The sequence below is a fragment of the Cervus elaphus genome, chromosome 24 (genome assembly GCF_910594005.1).
Source record: "Cervus elaphus chromosome 24, mCerEla1.1, whole genome shotgun sequence".
Taxonomy (NCBI): Eukaryota; Metazoa; Chordata; class Mammalia; order Artiodactyla; family Cervidae; genus Cervus; species Cervus elaphus.
In genome coordinates, this window is record NC_057838.1 from 46,519,497 (window position 1) to 46,539,397 (window position 19,901).

At 53.8% G+C, this 19,901-nt stretch overlaps 1 protein-coding gene across 3 annotated transcripts in view; it reads left to right on the forward strand.

Annotated features, from left to right (window-relative positions):
• LRIG1 (leucine rich repeats and immunoglobulin like domains 1) overlaps positions 1–19,901 on the forward strand; it is a 112,816-nt gene that overhangs the window by 87,875 nt on the left and 5,040 nt on the right. For all 3 annotated transcript variants that reach the window (XM_043886793.1, XM_043886795.1, XM_043886794.1), the window contains exons 8-13: positions 204–347; positions 2,637–2,717; positions 8,542–8,613; positions 9,362–9,433; positions 13,576–13,739; positions 18,305–18,625. In XM_043886793.1, the coding sequence (XP_043742728.1) occupies positions 204–347; positions 2,637–2,717; positions 8,542–8,613; positions 9,362–9,433; positions 13,576–13,739; positions 18,305–18,625 (854 nt within the window). The remainder of the gene's footprint in view (positions 1–203; positions 348–2,636; positions 2,718–8,541; positions 8,614–9,361; positions 9,434–13,575; positions 13,740–18,304; positions 18,626–19,901) is intronic.

The window sequence follows — 19,901 nt, forward strand, 5'->3', positions numbered from 1 at the left end:
TCCAAGAGTCAAGCTCCATGGGCATCAAGCCCTGGTGGGTTTCTAGCTGTGAAACCACTTTGCCCTCGGGATTCTGGTGGCCATGTCCCTTCCCACTTGGACCCAGACGACTGGCTGACCCGGCTCCACCGTCGGGAGAGGAGAAGGGACAACGCAGAGCAACCCAGTGGTGACCACGTTTGCTCTCCCCTCCCGTTCCTCAGGATTCTGTCCTTCAATAACCTGACCCGGCTGGACGAGGAGAGCCTGGCCGACCTGAGTAGCCTGAGCATCCTGCGGCTCAGCCACAACTCCATCAGTCACATCGCGGAAGGCGCCTTCCGGGGACTCAAGAGCCTGCGTGTCTTGTAAGTCTTTCCCCTTTGGGTTGATGGGAGAGCAGAAGACAGCAAGCCACCTGCTTCACTGTGTTCCCTTCTCACTGGTCTTGAGTTGCAGTTAGAGCCATAGCTGAGTTGTGGTGTCTGCCACGGTCTCAAACTTTAACATCGTAAATCAAAAAAGAGCTGGTTGAGCAGAAGACTGTCCTTCATTCCCCTTAGGGTGGTGCCTAGAATGATGAAGACTCAAACTCGTCTCCAAGCGCTGGTTCCCACAGTACGCGTGATGGGACGTGGGTCCAGCCGCAGGAACTTCCCCAGACCGCACGCCGCCCCCCGGACAGCAGCCCAGCCGGGGGGCCATCCCTGGCTCCTGAGCCATCCCACAGCGACTCGTGGTTTTGTCCTGAGCGTTTTTATCTGAGCGAGGGCAGTACTGAGGCGTGTGTCTTGGGCTAGCATCTCAACTTCTTCAGCAGACACTGTGCGCTCAGAAGCCCATGTCCACGAGAGGTGACGGGGGAGCCCTGTGTCTGTCCCTGAGGGTTGTTTAACCCAACGGAGGTGGTCATGTCACCTTCCTCGCAGCAACCAGTGAGGTGGAGGGAACTTTCAGAGCTTGCTGCAGGGCGCTTTTCTGGGACTGAAATTTTTCAGCCATTGGCTTCCAAGAACTTCCAGGCAACAGAGGACAACCAGCCAACCAGCTATGGGGTGGGGGTTGAGGGGGGGTGGGGCGCATCTGGATTTCAACAGAGGGTTGCGGGTCCTCCCTCCCAGGCCTGCCCCCTGCAGAAGGAGCGGCTGCTCCAGTCTGATGGGGAGAAAGGCCCTTGCACTTGGCAGGGAGGGCTGAGAAAGCTGTCACGCCAGGCCGTCGCTGGGGAGTGAGAAAGAACCCGGACACCAGGCTATTCAAGCTGGGGTCAGCCTCCGAGCCCTCGCGGTGCTGACTGACACGGCCAGGATGTTCAGATGGCGCAGGCCAGAGAAGAGAGAAAAAACTCTGGCAGCCAGGACTGGAGCAGAGGGACAGGCACACAAAGCCACAGCCCCGGGTCCCGGGTGTTTCAGGACAAATAGGGAGGAACGGATGAGAAGGAGGAGGCCCTTCCAGCCTCTGAATCGCAGCTCTCTGCACATGCTGCTGTAAAATAAAGGTCAGAGCAACCAACGCACTCCACGGTCCAAGCTCCCTGCCCCGTTGGCTCTCCCAGGAGCCAAGAGCAGCATCCTGTCCTGTTCATGGCCCACGTCTCCAGGGCTCCGGAAAGGAAGGTGTGGGAGACCTTGTGGAAAGTCAGAGAGGGCCGACCAGGGCGGCGCGGGGCATGGTCACCAGGTGGGGTGTCTCGCCCGGTGGTGACCTGCCCTTGGAAGCTGGGGCAGGAAGCTGAGTCATCGGCCCTGTGATTCTCATTGTTGGAGGGGACCGGCCTGAGAAGTTGGCCTTGTCCTCTCATCTTGGCAAGTGGGTCACAAGTCTGACTCAGCACCCAGATGTGCCTGGCTGGGAGTCAGCACCTGTGGAGGCCCTGGGGGGGTTGGGAGTTGAGGGTGCAAAACCCACTGGAGGTGGCTGCAGAGGGCCCTGTGCCAGGGGCTTGCTGTTCACCGTCCCCCTCCTCCGCGGGCCTTGTGCAGTGTCTCGTCAAGTCCAGGGAAGGGACCCTAGGTGGTAGGAAAGCAGATGGGAACCTTAGGGAACCTTTTGGACTCATTCTCAGAGCAGTGGCCAGAAGTCCACCCTTGGGGAGTGGAATCCAAAGCAGGCGTTCCCGTGTGCCGCCTGCACCGCTTCCCCCAGGGCTGACCTTAGCACTGGGTAGCAGCACGTGGAGCCCAGGAGCCGCCGGTCAGAGGCCCCTGTCGGCTTTGTCGGGAGGCTGAGAAAGCCAGGCTGCACGGCAGGGTGGCCCGGTGGTCACACCTCTAATTTTTTTTTTCCCCTGTTTATTTCGCATTGGGGTATGGCCAATAAACTCTGTTGTGGTAGTTTCAGGTGAGCAGTGAGCAGACTCAGCCATACACACGCGTGTATCCACTCTCCCCCAAACCCCTTCCCACCCAGGCTGCCACGTGACATTGAGCAGAGTTCCCTGTGCCGTTCAGTAGGTCCTTGTTGGTGATCCGTTTTAAATATAGCCATGTGTACGGGCAAGCATAAGTTTGCTTTCTAATGCCTATAATCTTAGGCAGACATGCCGTCCAGGCATCTGGAATAGACTGGGATGTTCTGAGCTTCAAGGCAGGCTAGGCATGGGTCTCTCTTCCCACAGCAGACTGGATGCTGAGCCTTCTGTCTCTCCTCCCCAGGGATCTGGACCACAATGAGATTTCGGGCACAATTGAGGACACCAGTGGCGCTTTCACAGGGCTGGACAGCCTCAGCAAGCTGTGAGTGTGGGCACTGAAAGATCCGTGGGCATGGTGCACAGAGGTGACTCTTTCCACGCCCCTGCTCCCCACCAATGCACACACCACTTTGGTTGTGGGTCCACCCCGGGTAGCACTGGCACATTCATTGTTCTTTTGTTTGGAAAGGAAAGTCTGCTTAGGAAGGCAGAGACCTCTCCACTTCTCTCTGACCTGCTGTCTCCTTGCTGCCCTGGGTGTTGGTTTTTTGGGGGCTGAAGATTTGGGGTTTGGAGGCCCGTTAGATCTTCTTTCCTCTTTAGTTCTTGACTGATGTGAAAACAGCCAACTTTTTTGTTTTTCTTTGCTCAAAGGCGTCTTGCCCTGTTATTCAGTTTCTAGAAATTCTAAACATCTAAAGCCAAGTAACTCTTGATGGTTTAGAGACTTCGGGCAGTCTTTTTGTTGTCAATCATAATCTTAAAGAGAAACAGTCATTACCAAGGGTGATACAGTAGCTGTTTTTCATTCAGGGTTTCCGGTGTTTGGGTTTGTTTTTCTAAGCTCCTAGAATTTGCAAGGCATGTGTATGTGTGCGTGCACGCCTGTGTGTGTTACATCTAACTCGCCGAAGATGTGTATTTGTGTGTGTGTGTGTGTTAGTGAGTGTGACATCTAACTATCTCAGGAGGCGTGTGTGTCTATGTGTGAGTGAGTGTGACATCTAACTATCTCAGGAGGCGTGTGTGTCTATGTGTGAGTGAGTGACATCTAACTATCTCAGGAGGTGTGTGTCTGTCTGTGTGAGTGTGTGTGACATCTAACTATCTCAGGAGGCATGTGTGTCTATGTGTGAGTGAGTGTGACATCTAACTATCTCAGGAGGTATGTGTCTATGTGTGAGTGTGTGTGACATCTAACTATCTCAGGAGGCCTGGCTGTGTTTTGCGTTTTTCTGTAGTTGAGGAAACAGGGGAAGGGATGTTGCCCAAGATCACACAGCTGCTGGGTTGCAGGGCCTGTGCGGACCCAAAGCCCACCCTGTGCCCTCTCGACCGCTGTTTCTGCCTCTCACCAGCGCTCTGCGCCGAGGCTGCCCTGGGAACATTCAGGCAAGGGGTGGGAGCTGTTACTACTGTTTACTGCCTCTCGAGTGGAGGGTGTGGAGGAGGACAAGACAGAGGATGGTCACAGCTCCGTACCCCCACCTCCCCCGGCCTGTTTTGGAGACGGCAAGCCGAGGACGAGAGTAAAGTAAATATTTTGAAAGCGGTAGTGGAAGGCGAGGCTCCGGGAAAGGCTGTGGTGGGAGGGTCTTTCTGTGGAGTTAGCGTTTCTAATTTGTTTAGAAAAGTGGGGTTTTTCACGCCTTGGGTGCTCTGGGAGTGGTGAGTACGTGTCAGCTGTTTTGACTCGAGGTCTCTTCCAGAGGATCCTGTGTTCTGAGAGTGGGTTGAAAAAGCCTGGCAGCTGCCTTCTTCTCCCCTAAAAATGCTCCCTTCTCCCCCACCTCCTAGGCGCTTTGCCCCGCAAGCTTGGGAAGGGGACCGCACGATGGGGCACAGGGGCTTGTTATTGACAGGGGAGCCCCAAGCTCGGGATGCGGCTGCTGGGGGCCGTGGGCAGGGGTGTGGGCACCTGAGCAGCCCTTCAGCTCGAGCCTCATCTCTAGCGCCTCGTCCGGCCCCAGCCTGACTAAGCGATGGCGAAGTTGGGGTCCTGTGTGGGGCTTGTCCGTTCCGTGAAACCTGGAGGCGGTTCTTGCGTGTTGTGGCTTCCAGGAGGCTCTTTCCTGGCAGGTGAAGGGCAGCGACCCTCCGGGGCATGTGACCTCTGGTTCTGCGTAAGCCATCCTGTGTCTGGAGCTACCTTCTAATTGCCTGTGGTCTGTTTGCCCGCGTGTTCTCCGTTCCCCACTGGACTACAGTAACAGTCCTGTGTAAAGTCCCAAGGACTCAGCCCAAGAGCCTGGATCCCTCGCTTGCGCTGAGCTGCTTGACACGAGCTCCTTGGAAGCAGCCGGTTAACCCTGACCTGTAGAATAGTCTCCAGTCTCTTCCCACCCAGCTCCACTGGCCAGGATCTTGGGCACGGAGGCTCTCCTGAGCGTTTCCAAAAAAGACAGACAGATGGAAACAATTGGGGGAAACTGGGGACGGTAACAGTAATTCCTTAACATCATTAAATACATGCAATCAGTTACTTAGGCAGGGTGGTATTTCGGTTCTACACAAAAGGAAAAAAAGTAATTCTCTTTCTTGGTTAGAAAAAGAAAACTATGTGATGCAGATTCTCAGAGGTAAGCAATGAGAATTGGGCAGACGGGAAATAGGACTGGCACCGTTACATGATGGTCACAGCTGTGAGATGGGCTGTGATTCTGTGACCCTGGTGCGTGGCTCTGCTTAGAAACCAGCGTGAGTTGGCTCATGGCGGCCCTCCCGAGCCCGTGAGGCAGGCCTGGCCTTCGAGGCCACGGGCGTGTGGCTCTGTGTCCGCCAGCCCGTGTTCTGCTTAGAAGCCAGCGTGAGTGGCTCGTGGCGGCCCTCCCGCCCATGAGGCAGGCCTGGCCTTCAAGGCCACGGGCGTGTGGCTCTGTGTCCGCCAGCCCGTGTTCAGCTTAGAAGCCAGCGTGAGTGGCTCGTGGCGGCCCTCCTGCCCGTGAGGCAGGCCTGGCCTTCGAGGCCACGGGCGTGTGGCTCTGTGTCCACCAGCCCGTGTTCAGCTTGCAGCCCTTCCTGATGGCTGGTTGTGTTGAGTCACATGAAGTGGGAGGAAGCCGAGCTGCCTTGGTCTCCCTGGAGCGCTGCCCGAACGCTCTGTGCTGTGGCCCTGACACCACGTCGCCCCACTGAGCAGCCGAGTGGTGACTCTGTTGGACCCATTATCGGGGGTCGGGGGCACACGTCAGTGTGGAGGAGGGCTGTCCCCCTCGAGCTGCTGTCCACCGTGGGGCTGCTGTCAGGGCTCCGGGTCCCCTGAGCCTGACTGGCTCAGCCACGGAAGCGCCTGGGGGGCGGAGATCGGGGACCTCCCTCGGAAGGGCCGGGGACACTGTGTGGCCTGCACCCCCCTAGTCAAGGACCTGGGGTCCTTCCTGCCAGGCTCAAGGCCAGACCGAAATTAAAATGCTTTCCAAAAAGGAACAAGTGAGCAGCAGAGCCATAAAAGGCTTCCCTCTGTGAAGCCCGCCCTGCCTTTCATTTTGCAGCTGCTGAACAGAGCCATTGGTGATGGGCTTTCCAGCCAGACCTTGCTGGCCGGCATTACTGTGCTCACCCACGCGGCGGCCCCCCTCTTCCAGAATGTCAACAGGACACCAGCTGGGGGCCCACGTGTGGCAGGGGGCAGGGTTTCTGGAGCACAGGTCAGCCACAGAGAAGAGCATTCAGTCACTTGTATGCAACGGGGAGACAGGTGCTGGCCCACGGCTCCGGCTCTTCCGTGGCATTCCTGGGCACAGGCCCTTCAGTCTTTGTGGGGTGAAGTTAGAGCTGGGTTGGCAGGGGATGAGGGAGAGGGTTTGATAGGCGAAGCCCAAGGTCACTGTCTGCTCCAGGTCAATGGTGTGGGGTCATTGGGCCGGCTGTTCTTTCTTGGGAGCCATCATCAAGTGCAGCCACATTCATTGGCCCCCAGCACATGGGATGGGGGCGCCCCCCCCAACAGCCCCAGCTCTCCTCTGCCCACACAGTCTGCTGGGCAAGCCCGGCCCCCACCCATAGACATGTGCTGGGGAATGGGAGGACCTGTTTCAATCCACCAACAGGTCGATGAGCCAGCCCCTGAATAATTGAGAATTTGAGATTTTGTTTTATTGCTATTGTCACTATTAGAAATAGCAGCCTGCCCTCATTGTCAAAGAGGTCAACCTGACTAATATTTAACGGATAAAATAAAGCACAGCTTTTTTCCTGGATCTCATTTACGGAAGATTTCACTGAAGAGTTCACTATATTTTACTGGGACCTAGAGCACGCAGTGACTCTGCCTGGGGGATCTGAGTAAGTGCGAGGTTGGCAGTGCTGTCAGAGGCGCCGGGCTTCGGTGCCCCCCGGTTAGAGCTGGCTGCACTCGCCCGGCGGTGAGGGAGCCCCGGCAGGCACGGCCACTGGGTTTCTGGGTGCTGGGTTGGTTTGTCTTAGAATGAAAGCCTCAGACAGCAGTTGTGGAAGCTCTTGCGAGATGAGATTGTTGTTTTCACCTTCATGCAGACCACCTCCCGGAGAAGGAAAGGGCAAAGGGGTCGGTGGCCTTGGTGCTCTTCACCCTCAGAGGCGGGGGCCGGAGCTGCTGCGTCCAAGGGCCAAGCTCAGGGTCCCCGTGGGGCCGCTGTGACGTTGCGGGGCCAGCGCAGCCCTGGGGTCCAGCGGCCCGGGAGCAGGCGGAGGCCATGCCTGGCGCGGGCTGGGTCCGCGGGGCCTGTGACCCCATCTCTCAGAGGTGGCCTCATGGTCCTTGCCTGCATGGCCGCAGGGACTCTGCAGTGAGGCGGAGGCTTGGGGCCCATCTGTGGCTTTCTTCAAGTCTCACGTTTCTCTTTCCAGAGAGTGGTTGGTGCTTCTTGTTGGCCCTCGTGGGCCCCATCCTAACGCAGGTCTGAAGCAGGGCTGGGCTCTGATGGCGATCATCCCCCTGATGCTCAGTGGATCTGAGCAAAGACTCCCGCTCCTGTGAGCGGCTCATGGCTGGCCTTTCTCCAGGGCTCTCTGCCCTGAGCACCTGCCCGGTGCCTAGGGGTCTCTGCCCGACCCTGTGGTTCAGAGACTTCCCGGACACTGGCTGCCGGGAGCCCGCAGCCTTCCTAACGTGCGCTTTGCAGAACCCTGGTAGGCATCACGGTCACAGAGCCACACGTGTCAGCATGATCTCGGTGTTCGCCAACGGTTTTGTGTGCAGCCGCAGGTGGAGAGAATGTGGTGTGGGCGCTCAGCAAAGCGTTTGATAATGAGGGGGGAAATCTGGAATCTGATGCTTTTCCTTCCCAGTGTCCAGCCCCTCAGCGCACCTCTACCCTTTACCCCAAGTCCAGGCTCACTGCCGTCGGATCACACAGCCTGTGGAAGAGGCTTGCATGTCCTCCAGGTGTATAGCAGGCGCCAGGTTTGGGTTTTTGAGAAAACTCTGGCTGTGACTGCTGAGATGGTGATTGGAGTGGCCAGCAGGCGGGCGCCCCCTCTCTTGGGTGGGTGGTCCAGGTCCAGGCGTTAATTAGGCAACCTTTGAGGACCTGTCTGTCTGGGATTTGACGATCCTCGCACCACTGGCTTCATGTGAAACCTGGGCTCTTGCTGAAGAGCTGAGGGGCCTTGTGGGCAGGGGCGCAGCTCCGCGTGGCCGCATCCTGGCTGCCATCTCAGTGCACACCCACTGTCCTGTCCTCTTCCAGCCGCCTTTGGGGACCTTTTCTCCAGAATGCAGTTTTCAGAAGTGGGCTGTAGTCTTTAGTTCCAAGAGTTTTCATTCTGACTGCGTGTGCTCTCACTGGAGCCTGATGAGTCACTCTCTCCCCTGTGAGACTGTGGCTACACACCCCCCACCCATGGGTGGTCCCTGGGGAGATAACCAGGTTGGATGAGGTGATTTCCACTTACCACCACAAGGGGCCTTTTTTGGCAAGACAGAGCATGGAGTTCCTACTTGTCATCACTGTTAAGTTCTGCTAAAGATAAAAGTACCTCATTTCAGAAGGGGAGGGTCTGTGTGCCTCAGACACATCATCTCAGCCCAGGTCAGATTCCCACCTGCCTCTCCCCAGACCGACCTCTCAGCTAGCATCGCCCTGACCTGTGTTCTTTCTCCCCCCACTTCCCTCGTCACTCTCCTGCCCTCTCCACCTCTGTTTCTGGATGTTTGGAAACTGCAGGACGCTGTTCGGCAACAAGATCAAGTCCGTGGCCAAGAGAGCGTTCTCGGGGTTGGAAGGCTTGGAGCATCTGTGAGTACCCAGCCAGGCCCCCCCGACCCCAGGCCTGCGGACCCGGCGGCCGGGGAATCCACTGGCAATTCAATCACGTCTTTGTAAACCCAGAAACAGGCTGTTCAGAAATGCCAGCTGCTTCCTTCTAAGTCAGCTTCAACTTTGGCTTTCGTCTTGCCTTTGCCAGCAACGGTTACCGAACATATGGCCTCTTGGGGCTCACAGAAATACCTTCCTCTGTCCCCTTGCCCAGCGCTGACTCGGGCCCTGGGCTCCTTCCACTTCCTTGATGACCCTTCACCTGCCTCAGGCTCAGCCTCCCCTTAAGCAGCTCAGCAGGGCTTAGGGACACGGTGGGCCGAGCCAGGAGTTGGGAGGACAGGGCCAGCCCTGAGGCTGATCAATGTCACCATCTGATGCCTCTGGTACTGGATTCTTAGTTTGTGTTTAAATCAAATGCAACCTTAATTCTTTTGGAAAAGTTTTCCCTACTGACTTGCTGAGCAGGCCTCAGCTTAGCTTTGATGCTGCCCTTAAGACTGGCTTATTCCCCAGTTATTCTGTGTGCTTGTGTCAATATAGGTGAAAGGATAGCCACTAACGGTGGCCTTTGGACAGGACACGGGGCTGTGACCTATTGCCCATGGTTCATCAGTGAAACCAGGACTGTCAGGAAAAATCCCTGAGCATCTTAACTCACACACATGGCTAACCTGAAGGATACCTATAGAGTTTCTTTGCCTAAGTAAAGAATGTTGCTTTTCAGGAACCTTGGAGAGAATGCAATCAGATCTGTCCAGTTTGATGCCTTTGTGAAGATGAAAAATCTTAAAGAGCTGTAAGTACCCGGGGTTCTGTGGCCCCAGATTAACATGAGTAGAGAATTTCAGAGTAAGAAGTGCCTTATTTGCATTAAGCTTCATTTTACCAAACAGTTGTGTGATCATTTACGGGCTTCTGTGGTGGCTTAGGTGGTAAAAAATCCACCTGCAATGCAGGAGACCCAGGTTTGATCCCTGGGTCAGGAAGATCCCCTGGATAAGGGAATAGCAACCCACTCTAGTATTCTTGCCTGGAGAATTCCATGGACAGAGGAGCCTGGCAGGCTGTAGGCCATGGGGTCGCAATGAGTCAGACATGACTGAGTGACTAACACTTTACTTTCACACTTGGGATCATTTATAAGTTAAATTGTCTTTTAGGAAAAAAAAATGCCCTCTCGGGGCTTATTCTGAATCAGGGGACAATACCCTTTTTTTACAGGACCTCAGTAAATAGTTTCTACTTTTTGGGCCACAAGAGCTCTGTCACGACAGCTTGATTCTTAAGCAGAAATCAGCCCTAGATAATACATAAATGTGGGGGTGCGGCCGTGCGCCAGTCAAGTCTCCTTTACAGAGACAGGCGGGGGCCTGCAGGCTGCAGCTGGCGGCCCACTGCTGTCGATCATGGGAAACAAACTCTCTTCTGTAAAATGGATACTTGCCCCTTTAATTACATCAAGGACAAGTCTCCATCTTTAGGGTGTGCTTACAATGAAGGGCCCTTATCGAGAGGGCTTTCTCTAAGCAGCGGGGTGGACTGTGGACAGGGAAACTCCCCGTGGAGTGTCACATGGACTTCGGGATGGAGAGGAGGTGCCCGGCCCCCATGTCTCCAGGGCCTCCGTGGCGTCTGCAGGGGGTGATGCTGGCACTGCAGTGTGGCCCTGGGGCGACGGGTGTGAAGAGCTTACCCCTGGCAGAGCAGCTCATGTAAGGATGGAGGTGGCAACACCCGAGCTTCCTTTCTTCTTGCTGTACATGTATCTGATTCTTTAGTTGCCTAGAGGTGCAGCTTTGGGTTCTTAAAGTAGCTGACAAAGTCACACGTGCCCATGGCTGTCTTTGCACCCTGAGCTCATCCTCGTTCCTGAGGACCCTCCTGGTGGACCCTTGGTGGGGGCGGGGAGCGGGGAATGGGCCATAGAGGGGCACAGTCTCCATGGTTGGAAAGGAGAGCAGGAAGAGGCCCCAGTGACGTTCCCCTGGGAAGGACTTAGTGAGGGGAGGCAGGCAGGCACTGGCCTCGTGACACTCAGTGTCCTGTGAGAGTCCCGTCTGTCAGGTCTTGCTGTTTCTCAGAAGGGCCGTGGTCTTAGAACGAGAGTTCGTGGAAGGATGGACACGTGGATAGATACATGATAAAGTAAGCATCACAAAGCATTCATTGTAGAATCTAAGCTGTGTTTTCACTGTACATTTCTTCCAGCATTCCTGTTTTTTAAACTTTCCAAATATAGTGCTGGAAGTAAAAACGATCTGATTAAAGGGAAGAGGGTGTTTTGAGGGAATACAGCAGGACAGGGAGAGGAGAATTTCCGCAGGGCCTCCCATGGGAACCACTGGACCCTCCAGGTGCTGGACTCCGCCCCGGCCCTGCCCCCCGGGTGCTGCTTTTGGTTCTGGAGGCTCAGCCTGGGCCCCTGCCTGTGTTCCCACCAGTTCCTGAATGTACCCAGCTGGGGCTGGCCCTGGGCCCAGCCCTCTGATGGGAGAAATGGGTAATCCCACTTGGTCATTTTCTTCCCCCATCGGATCAAGGCAGGTTGAGCCGTGCACTTAGTCATCCTCTGGGTAAATTTCCACAAGCAGTGATTAGAAACACACTTGGAGTTGGAGTCATGAAAATGCACGATGGAAGCCAGCAGAGTGCTGGGGAGGCTGCAAGGCAGGAGCCCGGACGGCTGTGCTCGTTGGCAGCAGGCAGCTGCGGAGTCTTGGGGTCACCAGTGACCCCCCCCCCCCAGTCTGGCCTCTCAAGCTAGGCCTGGTCTTGGAGGTGGTGTGTGTGTGCGGAGGGGAGGTCAGCGTTCCCGATGTCTGCCTCCATGCCTCTTCTTCTGGCCTGTTGCTCCTAAATTCTCTAGGATGGCCTTCTGTCCATCCTGAACACCCACTGTCTTCTGAGGTCTCGAGGCTTCCATCTGCAGAGGTTTTAACAGGAGGAGGAGGTGAAATTCTCCAGGAAGCTGGGCCAGCAAAAATGCCCTGCTTGTCTGATGTGAGGTTTAGCCCTTCCCGAAAACGTTTCTGATCAGGGAGAAAAGTCAGGTGTGTTTTCTCGTTTGTTTGTGTGGTTCAAATGAAACACACCCCTGTCCCCGACGTGAAGGCCTGAAGGCTCCCAGTGACAGCCAGTGTCTCGCCTAGATATTCATGCGTGGTGCCCAAGCCTCCCTATGGGAAGGGGCAGCCACTCCGGATGGTCCCCCAACAGTGGGGAGCCCCTTTCTGCTCTTCACCCTTGCTGAGGAGTTTTCTGGTGCCTCGTGGCACCTCCACAACCACTGTTCTGGGGAGCTCTCCAGATGTGGAGTGGGATTGGCTGTTTCTCCACTCTCAGCTGTGAGGACCCTCCTGGCACCTCTAGGAACCCTCAACAGAGTAGCACCAATGGGAACCCCACAACAAAGCAACTCTCCAGACAGCGCTAAGCATAACCCTACCCCATCAAATAGATACAAAACCCAGTGTTGATGTTAAGGTGTAATATGGGCAATATCCCAGTTATCATGGCTCAGATCTCAATTATTTCAGTCTTGAGAAATCACTTCCCCAAATTATTTCAATAAGTGAAGACGCCCAGCTCATCTGGGAATGGTGAGGAATGGGAGCAAAGAGCAGGTTTTATATAATTTTGTCAGCCGTGGGTTCTCTGCCTTCAGGTTCATCCTGCCTTGCTGTTGTTGACTGATTTGATGGCTTCTCTGCTGATTGAAAGGCTGAGTGACATACAGGAAAATAAAGGAGGGGTTATGGAATATGGGAGGGGGGGCAGGTTAGCGGACAGGTATTGCTCTAAAACTGGCCCGTGTGACATTACTGGGATTTCTGAGCATCTCAGCACCCCTTTTGTCATCATGTACCTGGGACCGTTTATTCCAGGGAAGCCCATGTAATAAGCCCTCCGTCTCCACTCTCGTGGCAGGCTGACCTCCACTCTTGAGCTAATGGCCTGAGGTCTTCCAGGAACAGGGCAGGTCTGCTCCTCGGCTGACTTATCTTCTAGTGACTCCTCAGGAAGGAATGTCCGCTGAGATGGCGATTCCGATTTCTGTTGAAAAAGCTTATCCTTAGTTGCTGAGAAATGAAAAAGAAAATATTCTCTGTTTTGGTTGGAGCCTCACAAAACCCAACTTGTGCGTTCTCATGCTCCCTGGGCAGTGGCAATTAACTCACAAGCACTATTTAGGGAGCGGAGCCGATTCCTGCAGGCCTCCTGACTAGCGCTGGTGTGGAGATAAATATACAAACAAGAGGGGAGCACACTGGTGAGGCTGACATTTGGACGTAACAAAACCTGCAGCTCCGCCAGATAAAAACACAGCAGTCTTATAGGAAAAGAGCCCTTCTCGAGACTTGTTTCAGAATTTAGATCTCACTCTTGGCTTGAGCTTGGAAGCTCCAAGTCTGTCTTATAGGAGGGTGGGGAAAAGCATGGCAACCCACTCAGTATTCCTGCCTGGAGAACCCCACGGACAGAGGAGCCTGGCATCTGCACTCCATGGGGTCGCAAAGAGTGGGACACACCTGAGTGTCTTAACACACACAGGCCATGCTATTCCCATCCGGATGGTCAGAGGCCAGGAGACCGCGCGCCTGGGGTCCCGTGAGGGCGCCGGCTGTCGCAGAGAGGACGCACGTGGCGTCTAGATGGCGGCGCCTGAAGTGTGGGCCTTCTGCCAGCAGGGTCAGCGTCGCCAGGTGTTCGTGACGCAGAATCTAAACCGCTGAGCGAGAAGCTGCTGTTGCTCAGTCTCCAGGTAGACTGTACGCACAGCTCTAGGTCGCCGGAAAGGAACCGTCAGAGAAAGCTCTCCCGCTGCAGCTTGCCGACACCGCAGCCAGAGCTGGCTGGAGGGGAGGGTCACTCCAGGCCAGGTGGGGGCGTCCCTCCCGTGCGGTCACAGCTCACATGACCCTTTCGTCTCACTTTCAGCCACATCAGCAGCGACAGCTTCCTCTGTGACTGCCAGCTCCAGTGGCTTCCCCCCTGGCTGCTGGGCAGGACGCTGCAGGGCTTCGTGACGGCCACCTGTGCCCACCCAGCGGCGCTCAAGGGCCAGAGCATCTTCTCCGTGCCACCCGAGAGTTTTGTGTGTGGTAAGACGGTTTTTGTAATTTGGTGTTTTTCTTTTTCACCAAGGGCACGGGGGCCGGGTGAAACTTCATTACAGGATGAGAGTCAGCCCAGCCCGCGGTGACCTGTCAGCTGCTGGATACAGTTCATTTCCCACCGAAACCACACGTCATATTTACGGGGCCATCGCCTCATTATGTGGTTCTCTGAGTGCATGCATTTAATCAGGGGAGAGCAGGAGCTGGTTCAGTTACACGGCGAATAATCAGTTACAGGAAGGTGGCTGTGTTGTTTCAGGACGGCGCTGGTGCCCAGGCTTAGCTGCAAATTTACTCAGCGTACGAGGCTGGGGTTTTCCTGTGTGTTTCTTTCCAACCCCAAGAATGAAAGGTTAAATACAGGAAGAATGAGTCTCAGGAGAACAGTCGCTGCAGTAAAAATAATTCCTTCGTGTTGACTTGCACTCTTGCTGAGTCTCCAAAGCACTGGAATTGCACTTGTAGCTTTTTTTCCTTCTGATTGTTGGCATATTGGTCCTGCCATCTTCTTGACGAGGGGTGGTCGGGATCCAGGTTTGGTTGCAGAGAGCACAGAAAATGGTGAGCACCTGAACAGACACACACACGCTCACACACACATGCACACAGGCTCCATGCAGGGATGACGCAGCCTCGTGGGCAAGAAGATGTCGTCAGAGAAAGAGGTGAGCTTCGAGTTGTTGCTGGTTCCTGCTCTAGGAGCGGAACTGCCGGGCAGCTGTGCGTCCTGCTGCCTCTTGTCCCCCTGGTCTGCCCGGAGCCTTCGGGGTGATGTTCCCAGGAAGGAGCTCCTCAAGGCAGGGTCTGGGGACCCCCGTGGTGCACTTCACTCTCTTACTCTTTGGGCACAGCAGTAACCAGTGCACCTAGGGATGTCAGGATAGAGGTGCCCGCCTTCCACACACCCACCCGCCACCACCTCCACCACTTCTGACAGCAGGCTTGCCTGCCTTCCTTCTGACCCAGTCCAGCGGTGTGATAGCAGCCCCCCAAACCAGCCGTCCTTACTGTCGGTGCTTCTCACGGAAACCATGAGCTTGGCTCCCATTCTCTAGGACAGAAGAGCCACATCCTCCATTGTTCTCAGGTTCCTAGTCCCTGACCACTCGGTTGTCGTAGAGCTCCCCGAAATGGCACTTTCTGCCCCCTTCCTCCTCTGTCCCGCTACGGGGCATCATCTCTCCCAGTGAATGCGAGCCGAGGCAGGACTTGGGACATGCTGCCTCGGACAGCATGTCCGGGACACTCTGGCCTGCGGCCCCGGCAGGTAGGTCCTGGGCTGCGGCAGTCAGGACCCATTTCTCAGGGCCACCTTCACGTTTTCGCTCAGGCTCCCACTCAGTCAATCATCCAGTACTAGTGGGAATCATGGAAACACTGGGCAGAAGATCAGAATTTCAAGCTCTGTGGGAATCTCCCATTCCTTTTTAATAAAATGGAAATCACTTCACACCCACGAGGAAAGCTAGAATCGAAGTCAGACACCAACAAGGGTTGGTGAGCATGGGGAGAGCTCCGACGCTGCCTACACGTCGGGTGGGAATGCGGTATGGTGTAGCTGTTTTGAACATAGATACTATATGACCCACCAATTCCACTCCTAGGTAAGTTCCAAAGAGAAACAAAATATATGCCCTCAGCAAAGCATGTACATGAATGTTGATAGCACTATTATTCTTACTGGCCAAAAAGTGGAAACCCACATGCCTATCAGTTGATGATGGATAAATAAAATATGGTATAGGCATACAATTAGGATTATTATTAGGTCATGAAAAGCAAGCTGAGTGAAACAAGTCAGTCACAAAAGACCGTATGTGATTCCATTCATGTGAAATGTCCAGACTAGGAAAACCTCTAGAGGTAGAAGTAGATTAGTTGGTTTCCTAGGGCTGGGGAGGGGTGGAGGGAGAAGGGATGATAGCTAAAAGATGCAAAGTTTCTTTCTGAGGTGATGAAAATGTTCTTAAAATGGACTGTGATGCAGTCTGCACATACCTGTGAACATACTGAAAACCATCAGTTGTCCACTTTAAATAGGTGGATGGTATTGTAAGAAAGTTGTATTTCACTAAAGCTATTTTTTAAGAGAAGTATAATTTACACATAAAATTTACTGCTATAAGTAATGTACAAGTCAATGGTGTTTAGAATATGGAATAGTCATGTAACCCTCACTACTAATTTCACATTTTCATCACCCATGAAAGAAACCCCAAACACATTAACAGCCACTCCTGTTCATCAGGTCTCTAGGATTTACCTATTCTGGATGTTTTGTGTAACTGGAATCCTATATATAGTGTCTTGTGACTAGCCTTTTTCACTTAATGTAGTTTTTTTTCTTTCTCCCTCCCCCACCATGTATCAGTTCTCCATTATTTTTTAAGTGGCTGAATAAATATTCCAGTGCATGGCTATCCATTTATTTAGCCATTCATCAGGTTGTTTTCTACTTTTGATTACTATAAATAATGCTGCTGTGAAAATTCATGTACAAGTTTTTATGTAAAATCTCTTGGGTTTGTACCAGGAATGAAACTGCTGGGCCATATGGTAATTGTATGCTGAACTTTCTGAGGAGCTGCCAAACTGTTTCCCACAGTGGCTGTACCACTTCACATGCCCCCAGGCAATGCCTTTCTCAGCACTTGTCCTTCAGTCAAAGTTGTGTCCGATTCTTTGTGACCCCATGGACTGCAGCACGCCGGGCTCCGCTGTCCAACACTTGTTACTGCCGTTTCAGTTTTACCTAGACTAGTAGATATTAAGTGGAATCTCACTGTTGTCTTGATTTGCATCCCCCTAATGAGGTTGAGCTTGTTTTCATATGCATATTATCGGACCTATATGTATCTCTCCTTTGGAAAACTGGCTACTCACATCTTCTGCCCATGTTTTAGTTGGTCATCTGTCTTTTCAATGTTAAGTTATAAGAGTTCGTTATGTATTATGGATAGTAAATCCTCAGCAGGCTTAAGATACGCCAGTATTTTCTACCATTCTGTGGGTTAGTTAGGTTTTTAAATTTTGATTGTCTAATTTTTTCGTCATTTGTATTTTGATGTCATTATCTAAAAAGCTGTTAGCACAGACAAGGTCATGAAGATTTACGCCTATGTTTTCGTTTGAGAGTTTCACAATTTTATTAGCTTGTACATAGTCCTCCAGTTTTGGTCTTGTTGAAGATTCTTTTCACCACGGCTCCCTCCGATGTCCCCATAATCTTGTCAATTTATGCAATAGAGACAGCTGAGATTTTGAAACAGGGATTGCATTGAGCCTCTAGATTAATTTCGGGAGTACTGCCATCTTAAGTCTTCGCAGCCTATGAACATATTGTGTGTTGGGGATGTGCCATCACTTCCTGTTTGATCTTTGATGCGCGTCACAGGAAGAAATCTGCACTCTCTCAGGTCTTTCCTGGGCACACGCCTAGTCCTGCACATGCGGGTGGCCTTCTAGGTCCTTCAGAAATGTACTGAATCTCTTCAGAGCCCACTGGTGACATTTCACTCACCCGATTTCCTTTGCAATCTCCTGGCCACCCTCTTAATGGTTCCAACTGATACACCTGCCTCAGCACTGACTGCTGGTTATTTTTACCACAGGCCCCGGGCCGGGGCTCCCCTTGCTGAGCAGACTGTATCAGGTCAAGTAAACGCAGCTTCTGTGGGTGTGCCCAGCCCGTCCTGCTTGCCTCACTAGTTACCAGGCTTGTGGGGTTTTACTGCTACCATAGAGCTGGGGAGAGAAGAATGGGACTTCAGGTGAGTTATGCCAGAACGGTCACTTTTCTTCAAGTGTTTTCTTGAATCAACACTCCTTGGGTTGTTACAGACTAGTTATTTCCTAGGATTCCAAAAAAGCTGATGGTGATCATTTTTGCTAACGTTCTCACTGCTTTAATAGAGGTGCACATTTTCACAAGCCATTACTCTGATGTTCTGATGGTGGCAGTTTAGTCTCTAAGTCGTGTACAACTCGTGACCCCATGGACTGTAGCCCGCCAGGCTCCTTTCTCCATGGGATTCTCCAGGCAAGAATACTGGAGTGGGCAGCCATCCCCTTCTCCAGGGGATCTTCCCAACCCAGGGATCAAAACCCAGGTCTCCGGCATTGCAGGCAGATTCTTCACCAGCTGAGCCACAAGGGCAGTAAGTGATGTTCTGGAGGCACTTCATACCCTGCTCCCTTTGAGGTGAAGTTTGAGGGGTGTGGGGCGCTCTGCTTTCACAGTGGTTCACGACGCTGTTTTCTGTGACAATGAGTGAGTAAAGCCGTAGCCTTAGGGAAGTTGAGGACTGTTTGATAACTGAGCACCATGGATGTGCCTGTAATGGAGGGGTGTGATCATGGAGGGGTCACTGTTCATGGAGCTGCTACTGGATATGATCAGATAACCATAGTGCACGTCACTGAGAGTATCTGGTAGAGCTGAGGGTGCCCAGGGACCCGCGGAGGTCTGAGTTTCCTGTTCACGAGAACCGCAGCTGGCCCCCATGTCCTGGAGGGTCCTAGTGCCTTACAGCTGGCTCTTCTCACCCCAGATGACTTGCCAAAGCCCCAGATCATCACCCAGCCAGAGACCATCACAGCCGTGATGGGCAAGGACGTCCGCTTCACCTGCTCGGCCGCCAGCAGCAGCAGCTCCCCGATGACGTTCGCCTGGAAGAAGGACAGCGAGGCGCTGGCCAACGCCGACATGGAGAACTTCGCCCACGTGCGCGCCCAGGACGGGGAGGTGATGGAGTACACCACCGTCCTGCACCTGCGCAGCGTCACCTTCGCCCACGAGGGCCGCTACCAGTGCGTCATCACCAACCACTTCGGCTCCTCCTACTCGCACAAGGCCAAGCTCACCGTGCACGGTACGCGCGCCGTCTCTGCTGGGGGTCGGGTTCCTGCAGAGCCACGCTCGGGACTGCTCTGTCACCCGTCTGGAAACGACTGAGATGGGAGACGCCATTCTGTCACACACTATGGCCTGGCTTGGGCTCAGGAGTAGCAGATTGTAGGGTTATTCTCAGTGGATTCTTTTTGGGTGATATTTTTTTTTTAATCCAGTTATTATGTACAGTAGGCTTCCCTTGTAGCTCAGCTGGTAAAGAATCTGCCTGCAATGTGGGAGGCCTGGGTTCAATCCCTGGGTTGGGAAGATCTCCTAGAGAAGGGAAAGACTACCCACTCCAGGATTCCGGCCTGGAGAATTCCATGGACTGTACAGTCCATGGGGTTGCAAAGAGTCAGACACAACTGAGCAGCTTCACCACCACCACAGTGTAGGTAGGACCAAACCTTGTTACTTTTTCCCCCTCACTTATTATCCTCCTCAGCCCAGGATGCCTGGCAGCCAGATTCCAAGTGCACCCCAACACTGGGGAAGCCGCTGCCCTCCGAGGAGACAGCCCAGCATTGGGGCTGGCAGCCAGCCCAGGTGGGGCCAGGCCAGAGAGCCATGGACCAGTGACCCGGGAGCAGAACGGTCAATCTGACAAGGATTTTTAGAGCCTGTCAAGATGGCCCTCTTTGGGGCTGCTGTTTCTTGTAGTGAGTTTAGGGGGGGAGAGAGAGGTAGACAGTTTGAGCAGTTAATAGCGCCCTGCCCTGTAACATAGCAAGATTCTCTTGATTTATTAAATCTATAGTTAAATGGTTCCAGCACCAAGGTTCCTTCTGTCTTTAAGACAGAAGAGCCATCCTATTGCCTTCTCCAGGCTGGAGGCATGTCACGTTCCCTGTCACAGCACCTGGCAGGAGCAGATGTCCTTGTTTTTCAGGCTCCCTCAGGGTGACTAAAGCAGGCAGGCAGGTATCAGGCCCTGGCACTTATGGGGTATCCCTATACAGACTGGTCACCACAGGACAGACAGTAGCAATGTTTCAGGGGAGCCTTCCATTGAAGGGGTCCAAGCCAACCTTGTGTGCACGACAAGAGGGAGTGATAACTGCCGCCCCTGCGGCAGGAGTGGTCGGTGGTGCTCAGAAAGCCCGGCTCCTGGTTCTGGGGGGGCGGTCCTAGGCGGACGCTGCACAAAGGGCGGTGAGTGTGAGCTGACACTTGGGAGTGGGGAAGTCAGTCTGACAGAAGCCACTGCTGGCCTCTGCACCCAGCTTTCTACAGACTTGACTCTGTCCACTCTGCAG